The sequence below is a fragment of the Scyliorhinus torazame genome, chromosome 2 (genome assembly GCF_047496885.1).
Source record: "Scyliorhinus torazame isolate Kashiwa2021f chromosome 2, sScyTor2.1, whole genome shotgun sequence".
In the NCBI taxonomy this organism is placed as follows: domain Eukaryota; kingdom Metazoa; phylum Chordata; class Chondrichthyes; order Carcharhiniformes; family Scyliorhinidae; genus Scyliorhinus; species Scyliorhinus torazame.
This window is the reverse complement of record NC_092708.1, coordinates 373,036,956-373,053,371: the sequence shown is the minus strand read 5'-3', so window position 1 is coordinate 373,053,371 and position 16,416 is coordinate 373,036,956. Positions and strand designations below refer to the sequence as shown.

The 16,416-nt window shown below is 50.9% G+C and overlaps 1 protein-coding gene across 2 annotated transcripts in view; it reads right to left on the bottom strand.

The window, feature by feature from the left end:
* Window positions 1–16,416, bottom strand: part of trip11 (thyroid hormone receptor interactor 11) — a 135,357-nt gene that overhangs the window by 86,269 nt on the left and 32,672 nt on the right. For both annotated transcript variants that reach the window (XM_072493094.1, XM_072493102.1), the window contains 2 exons: window positions 3,556–3,624; window positions 2,773–2,935 (listed from right to left, as the gene is read on the bottom strand). In XM_072493094.1, coding sequence (XP_072349195.1) covers window positions 2,773–2,935; window positions 3,556–3,624 — 232 coding nt within the window. The remainder of the gene's footprint in view (window positions 1–2,772; window positions 2,936–3,555; window positions 3,625–16,416) is intronic.

Sequence of the window (16,416 nt, the reverse complement as noted above, 5' to 3'; positions counted from 1 at the left end):
GTGCTCGCTTTCGTCTGCCGGGCCCACTTTCGGATTTTTTCCCCGTCTTGGAACCTGTGCTGCTTCACGATAATTGCTCTGGGCTGCTCCCCGGCTTTGGGCCTGGGTCGGAGAGACCTGTGCGCCCTGTCGATTTCTGGGGGGTTTTGAAATTTCTCCCTTCCCACTAGCTTGCCCAGCATTTGAGTGACGTAGACTGTTGGATCTCTGCCCTCCATCCCCTCTGGCAGACCCACTATTTTAACATTCTGCCGTCTGGACCTAGTTTCCTGGTCCTCCACTTTCCCTCTTAGGCTCCCCTGGGTCATTACCAGCCTTTTCACCTCAGTTTCCCGAGTTACCATCCTGTCGCTTTGGGCCGAGACGGCCCTCTCCAACTCCTGAATACTTTTCTCCTGCACCTCCACCTTCCTTTCCACACCGTTGATGGTTCACTGCATTTTTTCTGTTGCCTCCGCCAGCATCTCCTTCATCATTGTGTGGAGCTCTGTCCTGAGTGCCTCCCTCATGGCATTTATCTCCGTTTTTATTTCTTCCTTTGTGGCGTTTATTTCCATTTTCAGCACGCTTCTCCATTCCTCCCCGTGCAAGGGGGGGGGGTCGCCGCGCCTGTTCCTGCTCCGTTCGCCAGCTTTTCCGCTTCTCGATTCGCTTGAACCTCCGCCTCGCCCCATGGGGTCATCTGCTGCGCGGCCGCAGCTCCTGCTTTTTTCCTTCGCCTTCGGGCTGCTGTTCCTTCTTACATCTCGCTGTCCCCCCCCCAATTTATTTTTGGAAGCATATTTCTGTCTTGTGCTTCTATTTTTTTCCTTGGTTTTGGTGCGAAAAAGAAATTCTCTTTTTTTTTTGTTCCCCCCAAAGAAAAAAAAAACCCCCCAAGTGTTTTTTTTTATAAAAAGGGATTTTTTTTTTTTTGAAAGTTTTTTTTTCCTTTCCAAAAAGTTTTTCTTTTTTTTTTTTTAATTGCAGGAGAGGAACAAGGAAGGTTGAATTTAAAAATTCTTATTTTGTTCTTGTGATCCTCCCCGTGCTCCGACTTTCAGGCCGTTTCTGAGCGATCCCCACTCCTCCTCCATGTGCAGCTCACCGGGACCAGTCTCTCCTTTTTCAAGAGAGTATTTTGTGGTATCTCGGCCGGATGTGGGGCAGGGGTGGAGGGATTGCCATTCCGTAGGGCAGTGACTCACTTTAGGTACTTGGGGGTGCAGGTTGCCCGGGAGTGGGGGGGGGGGGGGGGGGGGGGGGGGGCTCCGCAGGTACAACATTTCTAGTTTGGTGGGGAGAGTGAAAGCCGATCTGGCAAGGTGGGATGGTCTCCCTCTGTCACTGGCGGGTCGGGTTCAGGCAGTTAAAATGAACATGTTGCCACGATTTCTGTTTATTTTTCAATGCCTGCCGATTTTCCTGCCAAAGGCTTTTTTCAGAGGGATTGAGGGAAGGATTACGTCAATCATATAGGGAGGGAAGGTGGCCAGAGTTAGAAAGGTGCTACTACAGAGAGGAAGGCAGGCAGGGGGTTTGAGTCTTCCGAGCCTGATGTATTACTATTGGGCAGCGAATGCAGAGAAGGTGCGGAGCAGGGTCAGAGGGGTTGATTCCCAGTGGGTCAGAATGGAGGAGAGTTTGTGCAGGGGGTCAGGATTGAAAGCACTAGCAACAGCGCCGCTCCAGATAACCCCGGGGAAGTACTGAGAGAGTCCGGTAATTATAGCTTCATTGAAAATTTGGAGGCAGTTCCGCCAACACTTCGGGTTGGGGGCAGGGTCAAGGGAAATGCCGATTCGGGGGAACCACAGATTTGAGCTAGGGAGGTGGGATGGAAATTTTCGGAAATGGGAGGAGAAGTGGATTAGGACACGAAAAGATTTGTTTCTTAGGGGTCTGTTTGCAGGATTGAAGGAGCTGGAAGCAAAGTATGGGCTGGAGCAGCGGGAAATGTTTAGATACATGCAGGTTTGGGATTTTGCTAGAAAGGAGATACAGAACTTCCCGGAGGAGCCGGCCTCCACATTGCTGGAGGAGGTGCTGACGACAGGGGGACTGGAGAAGGGGGTTGTGTCAGTGGTCTACGTAGCTATTTTGGAGGAGGAGAAGGCACCGCTGAAAGGGATCAAAGCAAAGTGGGAGGAAGAGTTGGGAGAGGATATGGAGGAGGGGGTCTGGTGTGAGGTGATCCGGAGAGTGAATGCCTCGTGCGCGAGGTTGGGGCTGTGCCCTGGAGTGGTGGGGGGGATCTGTCGGAATTCTTGACTCTTGAGAAGGTTAAGTTTGAACTGAGGGGAAGGACAGAGGAGTTCTACAATTCAGGAGTATTATTCATTATGCACTTTCAAGAACTGGATAACATCGAACATTAGGGGGGGGGGGGTATTAATGGAGGCTATGGGGGATTCCGGATTCCTTTTTGTCAGTTGTTTATGTGAACATGTGGGTGAATGTTTTGGGTTTGGTGGGAAGGTGGGATCGTTGTTATTGATATGGGGATTGACATATTTGTTACTGATTATTGTTTATTGTTGGTGGGTGTAAATTGGGGAGAAAAGGTGAAAAAGGAGAATAAAGAATTTTTTTTTTAATGTTTTACTTTAGGACTCCGCAAATTACCAATTATAAAATAGTTCAGAGGAAACAGGGTCATGAGGAGAAATAATTTACAGTAATCACACAATCGCGCAAAAGATTGAACATTCACACAAGCAAATTACTCTAATCCTCAAATGCTTCCCTGCAAATTAAACACAAAGTACAACTGCACACGCGATTACTTCTAACCTTGCAACTGCTGCTCCAGCTCCTCAATCCGTTCTTCATATTCTGCAAGCTCAGTCCGATGCCGGAGCGTGAGATTGTTTAGTTTCTGCCGATGTGCGTCCTGCAGAGCAGACAGCTCATGCTGATGTTCATCAATCTCCTGACTAAGTTGCTTCTTTGCCTCCTATAATAATTAACCAGCTGGAGATTATCAGAGAAAAACCAGCCAATTATTACCGTAATCAAAATATCTTACGAGGAACATCAATCATGAACTGAGTGATTCTAATTTAACTTGGAAGTGGGCTAAATGTTTCATTCAACATTCCATACACAACACTACAGCATAATCAGAGCGCTGAGGCTTACAGGCCATTACGTTTTCATACAAGGGATCACGTGCATGCTTTACAACAGGCAACATTAAGAACTCTCATATTAAATAGATTCGGAATGTAAAACCTCTGCAAAGTGAAGCGCACTCCAGTGTCAACCAGTGACCATCACTGGGAAGTGCGGGCACCAAGTGAGGATAAAATTGGATTTATTGGTGATGCCACTCTTTGTAAATTAGTATAAAATGATAATAGTCACACAAGTGAAGCTCCAAGTGACTGACAGCAACGATGTATCATCTGCACATCAGTGCCGAACAGAGAGAGGAAACAAAAATACAGATACAAAAAGATCCATCATGATTTCAACAGTGGCATATTCATACTTTGACATTATTTCTTAAGGTGACCGCTGGAACGTAGGTCATTCTTTGCAACTTAGTGAACAATTTGGTTGAAAAAGTCTTACCTCGATTGTCTTTTGCAGTTTGTAATTATCATCCTGACCAGAGCTGACTGCCCCTTGACCCTTGGGTGTCTAAAAATAAAGTTGGTAAGGAGTTAACCTTTCCCCCAAAACTACATTGTGCACTGTGGCACAAGCATCCAACAAGATCTAGATTAAATATAGAAGTGACTATTCAGTCTGCTCTTTCTATCACAGATCAGCAACATAATTGAAAGAACATTAAAACGACAGAAAGTTTGTAGCACAGACTCCAGGATGTTGCACTGATGCATTAAGTTAAGAATCAGGATGTACAGCACTGAGAAAATATCCATCGGGGCAAATAAGGATATGGGGAGATTTAATAGAGGCTTCAAAAATTATGATTGGGTTGGATTGTGTGAAAGAAGATTTCTTCTGGTTGAGGAGTAAATAACAATGGGGTTATCAATTTAAAATGGTCAGTGGTTAGGGGAACTGTTGTTGGGGCATGCAACACTTTGCTGCCGAGGGTGATTGAAACAGCATCCATCCTTCAAGGGAAAAATGTTGCAACATTTGAAGCAGAGGAAGATACAGAGCGAGAGCCTGGAGCAGTGATGCTGGATTTCAATTGCTTCAGTAAAATGTAGCAGAGATATAATGGTGTAATGTCTTGCTTTGTGTGCTGTACCTTCTTAGATTCTATTATAAAGGGAGGGCAACAACCAAAAGTAAATACTTCCAGAATGCAAAACCCCATATTGTCACAAATGATCAGAAAATCCGAGGCATTATTCATATCAAAACCTTCATTATATATCCCTACCAGTTACCATCCAAAGACAACAATCACAAAAAGCAACAACAATAGTAATGTTATACAATGATAAATCACATACATTCACTATTTTGGAGAGGGCATCAAAAATTTACATTTCTCCAGCGAATTATTCAAATTTACTGCATTGGGGGAAGTCAGTGGTGCAGTGGCAGTGTTGCAGTAATCCAGAGGGACATGGGTTCATGGCTGCTGGCAGAATTTAAATGCAACTAATTAAATCTGGAACATAAAGCTAGCCTCAGTGCTGGTGATCATGAAACTATCATTAGGACTTCCGGGTGCGGCGATGACCAGCTGAGTCGCACGTTTCGGCAGCTCCCTGTGAAACGGACTTTTGGGCTCTTGATAGGAGCCCCAACGGCAATTTTAACGGCTGAAAACACCGTGCGGTAAACCAGAAGGGTGTTCCCCCTGGACACGGATGGAAAAAGGAGAGGAAAGTGGCCGGATTGCAGCGGATCCTTTGGAACAACGGCAAGGAAGGCAAGCAGAAACCAAGATGGCGTCGGAAGGTGGCAGTTTCATATGGGGCCCTGAACAACAAGAGTTTTTGAAACGCTGCGTGGAGGAGATAAAAAAGGAAATGAAGAAAGAGTTGTTGGCCCCGATATTACAGGCGATTGAAGGGCTGAAAGAGGAACAAAAGACCCAGGAGCAGGAGCTTCGGGTCGTGAAGGCGAAAGCAGCTGAGAATGAAAACGATATACAGGGCCTGGTGGTGAAGTCGGAGATACAGGAGGCACACCAGAAACGATCTGTGGAGAGGTTGGAGGCACTGGAAAATAACGCAAGGAGGAACAACTTGAGGATTCTTGGCCTTCCTGAAGGTGTGGAGGGGGCGGACGTCGGGGCATATGTGAGCACGATGCTGCACTCGTTAATGGGAGTGGAGGCCCCGACGGGTCCGTTGGAGGTGGAGGGAGCATACCGAGTTATGGTGCGAGGACCGAGAGCAGGAGAAGCTCCCAGAGCCATAGTGGTGAGATTTCTCCGTTTTAAGGATAGAGAAATGGTCCTTAGATGGGCGAAGAAAACTCGGTGTAGTAAATGGGAGAACGCGGTGATCCGCGTCTATCAAGATTGGAGTGCGGAGGTGGCGAGAAGGAGGGCGAGCTTTAATCGGGCCAAAGCGGTACTTCACAAAAAAAAGATAAAGTTTGGTATGCTGCAACCGGCAAGACTGTGGGTCACATATCAAGGGAGGCACCACTACTTTGAGACGGCGGATGAAGTGTGGACTTTTATTGTAGAAGAAAAATTGGAATGATTGGACTACGAAAATGAACGTTTGGACAAAGTGGTGGGACGAGTGGGGGGGGGGGGGGGGGGCGAAGAGGGATTGTATTGTATGATTAATCCTGCGGTATGGTAACTTTTCTTTCTCCCACAGGTGGTGATGGGGGGAGGTGGGGAGGGAGAGGAGATGGGGCGTTGGCCATGGGAGGCGGGGCCGAGGGAGAGGCGCGGGCTTGGTTCCCGCGCTATGATAATTATGGCGGGAATAGAGAAGCAGGAAGGAGGGGGCACCGCACGGGGCGAGCCGTGATCACGGGGGGAAGCCGAGGTCAGCCAGAGTTTGCTGACTTCTGGGAGCAACATGGGGGGAGTAATTACGCTAGCGGGGGGTCTAGCGGGGGGGGGGGGGGGGGGGGGGAGGGGGGAATTACTGGGTTGCTGCTGCTGGGGAAAGGGGGGAGTGGGTGCGGGAAAGGATGGGCGGGGGGGCACCGTCTGGGAGAAATACAGCCGCGTGGGAACTGGGCGAGAAGCTGGAAAAAGATGATGGCTAACCGGCAAGGGGGGGGGGGGGGGGGGGGGGGAAGCCCCCCAACTCGGCTGATCACGTGGAACGTGAGGGGGCTTAACGGGCCGATAAAGAGGGCACGAGTACTCGCACACCTTAAGAAACTTAAAGCAGATGTGGTCATGTTACAGGAAACGCACCTGAAACTGATAGATCAGGTTAGGTTGCGCAAAGGATGGGTAGGGCAGGTGTTCCATTCGGGGCTGGATGCGAAAAACAGGGGGGTGGCTATATTAGTGGGGAAGCGGGTAATGTTCGAGGCAAAGACTATAGTGGCGGATAACGGGGGCAGATACGTGATGGTGAGTGGCAAATTACAGGGAGAGATGGTGGTGTTGGTAAACGTGTATGCCCCGAATTGGGACGATGCCAATTTTATGAGGCGAATGCTAGGACGCATCCCAGACCTAGAGACCGGAAAGCTGATAATGGGGGGAGACTTTAACACGGTGTTGGAACCAAGGCTGGATAGGTCGAAGTCCAGGACTGGTAGGAGGCCGGCAGCAGCCAAGGTGCTTAAGGATTTTATGGAGCAGATGGGAGGGGTGGACCCGTGGAGATTCAGTAGACCTAGGAGTAAGGAGTTCTCGTTTTTCTCCTATGTCCATAAAGTCTATTCACGCATAGACTTTTTTGTGTTGGGTAGGGCATTGATCCCGAGGGTGAGGGGAACGGAATATACGGCTATAGCCATTTCGGATCATGCCCCACACTGGGTAGACTTGGAGATAGGGGAGGAAACAAGAGGGCGTCCACCCTGGAGAATGGATATGGGACTAATGGCGGATGAGGGGGTGTGCTTAAGGGTGAGGGGATGCATTGAAAAGTACTTGGAACTCAATGACAATGGGGAGGTTCAGGTGGGAGTGGTCTGGGAGGCGTTGAAGGCGGTGGTTAGGGGGGAGCTGATATCAATAAGGACACATAAAGGGAAGCAGGAGAGTAAGGAACGGGAGCGGTTGTTGCAAGAACTTTTGAGGGTGGACAGACAGTATGCGGAAGCACCGGAGGAGGGACTGTATAGGGAAAGGCAAAGGCTGCATGTGGAATTTGACTTGCTGACCACAGGCACTGCAGAGGCACAATGGAGGAAGGCGCAGGGTGTACAGTATGAATATGGAGAGAAGGCGAGCAGATTGCTGGCACACCAATTGAGGAAAAGGGGAGCAGCGAGGGAAATAGGGGGGGTGAGAGACGAAGATGGAGAGACGGAGCGGGGAGCGGAGAGAGTGAATGAAGTGTTCAAGACATTTTATAAAAAATTGTATGAAGCTCAACCCCCGGATGGGAGGGAGAGAATGATGGAGTTTTTGGATCGGCTGGAAATTCCCAAGGTGGAAGAGCAGGAAAGGATGGGATTGGGAGCACAGACCACGGTAGAAGAAGTGGTGAAAGGAATTAGGAACATGCAGACGGGAAAGGCCCCGGGACCGGACGGATTCCCAGTTGAATTTTACAGAAAATATTTGGACTTGCTCGCCCCGCTACTGACGAGGACCTTCAACGAGGCAAAGGAAAGGGGACAACTGCCCCCGACTATGTCAGAAGCAACGATATCGCTTCTTTTAAAGAAGGAAAAGGATCCGCTACAATGCGGGTCCTACAGACCAATCTCCCTCCTCAATGTAGATGCCAAGGTCTTGGCCAAGGTAATGGCAATGAGAATAGAGGAATGCGTCCCGGGGGTGGTTCATGAAGACCAAACTGGGTTTGTGAAGGGGAGACAGCTGAACACGAACATACGGAGGTTGTTAGGCGTAATGATGATGGCCCCACCAGAGGGTGAAACGGAGATAGTAGTGGCGATGGATGCCGAGAAAGCATTTGATAGAGTGGAGTGGGATTATCTGTGGGAGGTGTTGAGGAGATTTGGGTTCGGAGAGGGGTATGTTAGATGGGTGCAGCTGTTGTATAGGGCCCCAGTGGCGAGTGTGGTCACGAATGGACGGGGATCGGCATATTTTCGGCTCCATAGAGGGACAAGGCAGGGATGTCCTCTGTCCCCATTACTGTTTGCACTGGCGATTGAGCCCCTGGCGATAGCGCTGAGAGGTTCCAAGGGATGGAGGGGAATACTTAGGGGAGGAGAAGAACACCGGGTATCTTTATATGCGGATGATCTGCTACTATATGTGGCGGATCCAGCGGAGGGGATGCCAGAAATAATGCGGATACTTGGGGAGTTTGGGGATTTTTCAGGGTATAAATTGAACATGGGAAAGAGTGAGCTGTTTGTGGTGCATCCAGGGGAGCAGAGTAGAGAAATAGAAGACCTACCGTTGAGGAAGGTAACAAGAGACTTTCGTTACCTGGGGATCCAGATAGCTAAGAATTGGGGCACATTGCACAGGCTAAATTTGACGCGGTTGGTGGAACAGATGGAGGAAGATTTCAAGAGATGGGACATGGTAGCATTGTCAATGGCAGGGAGGGTGCAGGCAGTTAAGATGGTGGTCCTCCCGAGATTCCTTTTTGTGTTTCAGTGTCTCCCGGTGGTGATCACGAAGGCTTTTTTCAAAAGGATAGAAAAGAGTATTATGGGTTTTGTTTGGGCCGGGAAGACTCCGAGAGTGAGGAAGGGATTCTTACAGCGTAGTAGGGATAGGGGGGGGCTGGCACTACCGAGCCTAAGTGAGTATTATTGGGCCGCTAATATTTCAATGGTGAGTAAGTGGATGGGAGAGGAGGAAGGAGCGGCGTGGAAGACATTAGAGAGGGCGTCCTGTAGGGGGACCAGCCTGCAGGCTATGGTGACAGCCCCATTGCCGTTCTCACCAAGGAACTATACCACGAGTCCGGTGGTGGTAGCTACACTGAAGATTTGGGGACAGTGGAGACGACATAGGGGAAAGACCGGAGCACTGGGGGGGTCCCCGATAAGAAACAACCATAGGTTTGCCCCGGGGGGAATGGATGGGGGATATGGAATGTGGCAAAGAGCAGGTATAACGCAATTGAAAGATCTATTTGTGGATGGGAAGTTTGCGAGTCTGGGAGCGCTGACCGAGAAATATGGGTTGCCCCAAGGGAATGCATTCAGGTACATGCAATTGAGGGCTTTTGCGAGGCAGCAGGTGAGGGAATTCCCGCAGCTCCCGACACAAGAGGTGCAGGACAGAGTCATCTCAAAGAAATGGGTGGGGGACGGTAAGGTGTCGGATATATATAGGGAATTGAGAGACGAAGGGGAGACTATGATGGACGAACTAAAAGGGAAATGGGAAGAAGAGCTAGGGGAGGAGATTGAGGGGGGGATGTGGGCAGATGCCCTAAACAGGGTAAACTCGTCGTCCTCGTGCGCCAGGCTAAGCCTGATTCAGTTTAAGGTATTACACAGGGCACATATGACTGGAACACGGCTCAGTAAATTTTTTGGGGTGGAGGATAGGTGTGCGAGGTGCTCGAGAAGCCCAGCGAATCATACCCATATGTTTTGGTCATGCCCGGCACTACAGGGGTTTTGGATGGGGGTGACAAAGGTGCTTTCGAAAGTAGTAGGAGTCCGGGTCGAACCAAGCTGGGGGTTGGCTATATTTGGGGTTGCACAAGAGCCGGGAGTGCAGGAGGCGAAAGAGGCCGATGTTCTGGCCTTTGCGTCCCTAGTAGCCCGGCGCAGAATATTGCTAATGTGGAAAGAAGCCAAGCCCCCGGGGGTGGAGATCTGGATAAATGATATGGCGGGGTTCATAAAGTTAGAGCGGATTAAGTTCGTCCTAAGGGGGTCGGCTCAAGGGTTTACAAGGCGGTGGCAACCGTTCGTCGAATATCTTGCGGAAAGATAGATAGGGGAGAACAAAGAAGGCAGCAGCAGCAGCCCAGAACTTGGGGGGTGGGGGGTGGGGGGGGGGGGGGTGTGGCCTGAGACAAGGCAGTTGCCAATTAGGGCTAGTTTTTATTTTTGTTATTTAATATTTATTTATTTGTTGTTGTTTTCTTTTGTTCTTGTTTAAATAAAAAAGGTCATTATTATCTGTATTGTTATAATGTTGTGTAAAGGATGCACAATGTACTGTGTTGGTTGACCAAAAATTTTCAATAAAATATTATTTAAAAAAAAAAATGAAACTATCATTAGACTTCCGGTTGCGGCGATGACCAGCTAAGCCGCACGTTTCGGCGGCTCCAGCTCTGATGGACCTTCAGGCTCTTTTAAGAGCCCCAACGGGAAATTTTTTGCGACGAAACCCGGTGTGGGATGAAGCAACAGGGAGTACCCCCCAGTGTGAAAGAAAAAGATCGGTGGCGGCGGCCAGATCACGGGGATCCTCGAGGGCAGCGGCAGAGGAAAGAAAGAAACAAGATGGCGTTGGAGGGAGCCCTGGCGACATGGGGACCAGACTAGGACGAATTTTTAAGACGGTGTGTGGAGCTGCTAAAAAAGGAGGTGCTGGCCCCGATGCTACAGGCAATCGAGGGGCTTAAAGAGACACAAAAGGCCCAGGAGATAGAGCTCCGTGTGGTGGAGCAGAAGGTAACTGACAACGAGGACGAGATCCTGGGCCTAGCGGTCAAAATGCAGACGCACGAGGCGCTTCATAAGAAGTGCATCAAAAGAATTGAAGTCCTGGAAAATAGATCAAGGAGAAAGAACCTCTGGATCCTGGGTCTCCCCGAGGGAGTGGAAGGAGCTGACGGCGGAGCTTATGAGAGCACGATGCTACATTCGCTAATGGGAGCTGAGGCCCCCACGGGCCCCTTGGAAGTGGAAGGGGCCCACCGGGTCCCTGCGAGGAGACCAAAGGCTGGAGAACCACCTAGGGCGATGGTCGTGCGATTTCACCGCTTCAACGACAGAGGTTGTTTTGAGCTGGGCCAAGAAGGTACGAAGTAGCAGATGGGAGAATGCGGTGATACGAGTGTATCAGGACTGGAGTGCGGAGGTGGCGAGAAGGAGGGCGAGTTTCAATCGAGCCAAGGAGGTGCTGCATAAGAAAGTAAAGTTCGGGATGTTGCAGCTGGCGCGATTATGGGTCACGCACCAAGATAGACATTACTATTTTGAAACGTCGGAAGAAGCATGGACCTTCATTCAAAAAGAGAACCTGGACCAGAACTGAGGGACTGATGTTGGAGGGGAAACGACAATGCTGATGTATAGAGGTGTAAATTGGGGAGGGGGGGGACACTGAGAAATGTGGGCACCGGTGGGGGGGGGAAAAAGAGACACAGGCGGGGGATGGGGAATGGGAACGGGGCTGTAGGGGGAGCTGCGCCATGGGGGGGCGGGATGGTCCTAGAAAGCGCGGGACTTCTTTTTCTTTTCCCACGCCAGAGAGATGATGGCGGGAAGATAGGCGCAAGGCGGATGGGAGTTCCTCACACGGGGGGGGGGGGGGGGGGGGGGGGGGGTGGTCAAGGAGAGAGCGGGAGAAGCCGGGGTCAGTTGAAGTCAGCTGACTTTCGGAAGCAATATGGGGGGAGTAACCATGCTAGATGGGGATCTAGCGGGGGGGGGGGGGGGGAGACAACTGGGTTGCTGCTGTTGAGATCGAAAGAGAGCTGGTAAGAGAAAAGGTGGTCGAGGCGGGAATGCGCCGCCTGGGGGACGGGTGGGTGCGCGGGACCGGGACGTGGGACTGGCCCAGAGAGGGTGATGGCTAGTCGACAGGGGAGGGGGGCGGGCAGCCCCCAGTCCGGCTGATCACGTGAGAGGCCTAAATGTGAGAGTGTTCGCGCACTTAAAAGGACTGAAGACAGACGTGGCCATGCTTCAAGAGACGCATCTGAAGGTGGCGGACCAGGTTAGGTTAAGGAAAGGATGGGTGGGACAGGTGTTCCACTCAGGGCTGGACGCAAAGAATAGAGGGGTGGCCATATTGGTGAGGAAACGGGTGCCGTTCGAGGCTAGGAACATTGTAGCGGACAGCGGTGGCAGATGTGATGGTGAGTGGCAGACTGCAGGGAATGGAGGTCGTGCTGGTCAACATATATGCCCCGAAATGGGATGATGCGGGATTTATGAAGCGGATGCTGGGACATATCCCGGACCTGGAGGTAGGAAACCTGGTAATGGGGGGGGACGGGACTTCAACACCGTGCTAGACCCAGGGTTAGATAGATCTAGATCCAGGACCGGAAGAAGGCCGGCAGCGGCCAAGGTGCTTAGGGGGTTTATGGACCAAATGGGGGGAGTGGATCCGTGGAGATTTGCCAGGCCGCTGGCCAAAGAGTTCTCCTTTTTCTCCCATGTACACAAGGTATACTCCCGGATAGATTTCTTCGTTCTGGGAAGGTCACTGATTTCGAGGGTGGAAGGAACGGAGTACTCGGCCATAGCTGTTTCAGACCATGCCCCACATTGGGTGGATCTGGAACTAGGAGAGGAGAGGGAACAGAGCCCACTCTGGCGACTGGATGTGGGATTATTGGCGGATGAGGGAGTCTGCGGAAGGGTGCGGGGATGAATCGAAAGGTACCTGGAGGCCAATGATGATGGGGAGGTCCGAGTGGGGGTAGTATGGGAAGCGCTGAAGGCGGTGGTCAGGGGAGAGTTGATCTCCAACAGGGCTCACAAGGGGAAAACAGAGGCCAAAGAGAGGGAAAGTTTACTGGGGGAGATCTTGAGTGTGGATAAAAGATATGCGGAGGCCCCGGACGAAGGACTCTCTAGGGAGAGGCGAAGACTCCAGACGGAGTTTGACCTGCTGACCACAGGGAAGGCAGAGGCACAGTGGAGGAAGGCACAGGGTATGAGAAATTAATATGGGGAAAAGGCGAGTCGGCTGTTGGCCCACCAGCTTCGTAAGAGGACAGCGGCGAGGGAAATAGGGGGAGTTAAAGATGAAATGGGAACTACAGTGCGGAGAGCAGGGAAGGTGAATGAGGTGTTTAAGACCTTTTATGAGAGGTTATATAGGTCCCAACCCCCGGGAGGGAAAAGAGGGGATGCAGCAGTTTCTGGACCAACTAAGGTTCCTGAGGGTGGAGGAGCAGGAGGTGGCAGGCCTGGTGGCGCCAATTGGGTGGACGAGGTGACCAAAGGGCTGGGGAACATGCAGGCAGGGAAGGCCCCGGGACCTGACGGGTTCCCGGTGGAATTTTACAGGAAATACGCGGACTTGTTGGCCCCGCTGCTGGTAAGAACCTTTAACGAGGCCAGAGAAGGGGGGATTCTACCCCCGACAATGTCGGAGGCGACGATATCACTAATCCTGAAGCGAGATAAAGATCCGCTGCAATGCGGGTCTTATAGGCCTATCTCGCTTCTGAATGTGGACGCCAAGTTGTTGGCAAAAGTGCTGGCAATGGAGGATAGAGGATTGTGTCCCGGGGTGGTGCACGAAGATCAGACAGGGTTCGTAAAGGGGAGACAATTGAATGTCAACGTGCGACGGCTATTGGGGGTGATAATGATGCCCCCATCAGAGGGGGAGGCAGAGATAGTGGCAGCGATGGATGCAGAGAAGGCATTTGATAGGGTAGAGTGGGAGTATCTATGGGAGGTGCTGAGGAGGTTCGGGTTCGGGGAGCGGTTTGTCAGCTGGGTTAAACTCCTCTATGGGGCCCCAATGGCAAGTGTAGTCACAAATCGGCAAAGATCGGAGTATTTTCGACTACATAGGGGAACAAGAGAGGGATGCCCTCTGTCCCCATTACTGTTCGCGCTGGCAATTGAACCACTGGCCATAGCGCTGAGAGACTCCAGGAAATGGAGAGGGGTGGTTAGAGGGGGAGAGGAACACCGAGTGTCACTCTACGCAGATGACCTACTGCTGTATGTGGCAGATCCAGTGGGGGGGATGACAGAGGTTATGCAGATATTGAGGGAGTTTGGAGATTTCTCGGGATATAGGCTTAACATGGGAAAGAGTGAGCTTTTTGTGATACACCCTGGGGACCAGAGTAGAGGGATAGATGGCCTGCCGCTAAGGAGAGTGGAAAGAAACTTCCGATACCTAGGGATTCAGATAGCCACGAGCTGGGGAACCTTACACAGACTCAATCTGACTCGGCTGGTGGAGCAAATGGAAGAGGATTTCAAAAGGTGGGATATGCAGCCGCTGTCACTGGCGGGCAGAGTGGCGGCGATTAACATGATGGTCCTCCCGAGGTTCCTATTTGTGTTTCAATGTCTCCCTATATTGATCACTAAGGCCTTTTTCAAGAAAATAGATAGGAGCATCATGAGCTTCGTGTGGGCAGGGAAGGCCCCGAGGGTAAGGAGGGGGTTCCTGCAACGTAGCAGGGACAGAGGGGGACTGGCGTTGCCGAATTTGGGCGACTATTACTGGGCCGCCAATGTGGCGATGATCCGTAAGTGGATGATAGAGGAAGAGGGGGCAGCGTGGAAAAGGCTGGAGATGGCATCCTGTAAAGGAACGAGCTTAAAAGCGCTGGTGACTGCGCCACTACCACTCTCCCCAAAAATGTTTACCACAAACCCAGTGGTGGCGGCAACATTAAGTATCTGGGGACAATGGAGGCGACATAGCCTCCATGTGCTGGGAGCCTCGGTGTGGTCCCCGATCAGGAACAACCATAGATTTGCCCCAGGGAGGTTGGACGGAGGGTTCCAGAGCTGGCACCGGGCAGGAATTAGGAGAGTGGGAGACATATTTATAGATGGGACGTTTGCGAGCTTGGGAGCGCTAGAGGAAAAGAATGAGCTGCCTCCGGGGAATATCATTAGGTTTATGCAGGTGAGGGTGTTCACGAGACAACAGGTGAGGGAATTTCCGCTGCTCCCGACACAGGGGGTCCAGGATAGAGTGCTTTCGGGGGGGGGGGTGGGTCGGGGAGGGCAAAGTGTCCGAAATATACTGGGAGATGAGAGAAGAGGGGGAGGAGCTGGTAGAAGAACTGAAAGGAAAATGGGAAGAAGAGCTCGGGGAGGAGATTGAGGAGGGTTTGTGGGCTGATGCCCTAAGTAGGGTAAATTCCTCTTCCTAGTGTGCCAGGCTTAGCCTGGTCCAATTTAAGGTGCTACATAGAGCACACACAACGGGAGAGAGGTTGAGCAGGTTCTTCGGAGTGGAGGACAAGTGCGGGAGGTGCGGGGGAAGCCCGGCGAACCACACACATATGTTTTGGTCGTGACCGGCACTGGAGGCGAGTGGCGGGAGTGATCTCGAAGGTGGTGAAGGTCCGGGTCAAGCCAAGCTGAGGGTTAGCTATATTTGGGGTAGCGGATGAGCCTGGAGTGCAGGAGGCGAAAGAGGCCGATATTGTGGCCTTTGTGTCCCTAGTAGCCCGGCGAAGGATTTTACTCATGTGGAAAGAAGCGAAACCCCCCAGCATGGAGGCCTGGATAAACGACATGGCAGGGTTCATAAAACTGGAGCGGATGAAGTTTGCGCTGAGAGGATCGGCTCAGTGGTTCTCCAGGCGATGGCAACCGTTCGTCGACTATCTAGCAGAACGTTAGGGGGAAAATAGATAGCCAGCAGCAGCCCGGCGGCGGGGGGGGGGGGGGGGGGGGGGGGGGCAAATTGTTTTTGTTCTAGAGGGGGTGAAGGGACGGGGGGAGCACTATTTCGTGTTATGTTGTTAGTTCACTATTTTATTTAAACCATGTTATCTATCAGTTATCATGTTACCGTTTTTGTTGATTTGTAAGGGGGGAAAATTGTGTTTGAAAACTTTAATGTAATTTTTTTTTTTAAATGAAACTATCATTAATTGCCTGGTTCACAGGGCGGCATGGTGGGGCAGCTGGCTAGCACTGCTGCCTCATGGAGCTAAGGATCCTGGCTCCGGGTCACTGTCCGTGTAGAGTTTGCACATTCTTCCCGTGTCTGCGTGGGTCTCACCCCCACAACCCAAAGATGTGCGGGGTAGGTGGATTGACCTCGCTGAATTGCCCCTTAATTGGAAAAATAATTGGGTACTCTAAATTCATCCAAAGAAAATTCACATTGGTTCACAAATGTCCTTTATGGAAGGAAATCTGCCATCCTTACCTGGTCTGGTCTGTGACTCCATAGCTATCTGGTTGACTCTTAACCACCCTCTGTAAAGGCCAAGGAAGCTACTCAGTTCAAGGGCAATTAGAGATAGGCATCAAATGCCAGCCTTGCCCACAAAATAATTTTTTTTAATGTTTGCCGTTACTTCTAGAATCTGCCTCCAAATCTTTTTCTTCCTTTGTATCAATTTAATATTAAGTCGCATGTTTGGATTAAAATTATATCCAACTCTGTTGTCTAGTGTGTATACTTCAACGCAAGAAGCATCAGGAATAAGGTGGGTGAACTTAAGGCATGGATCTACGATGTGGTGGCCATCACGGAAACTTGGATAGAAGAGGGGCAGAAAT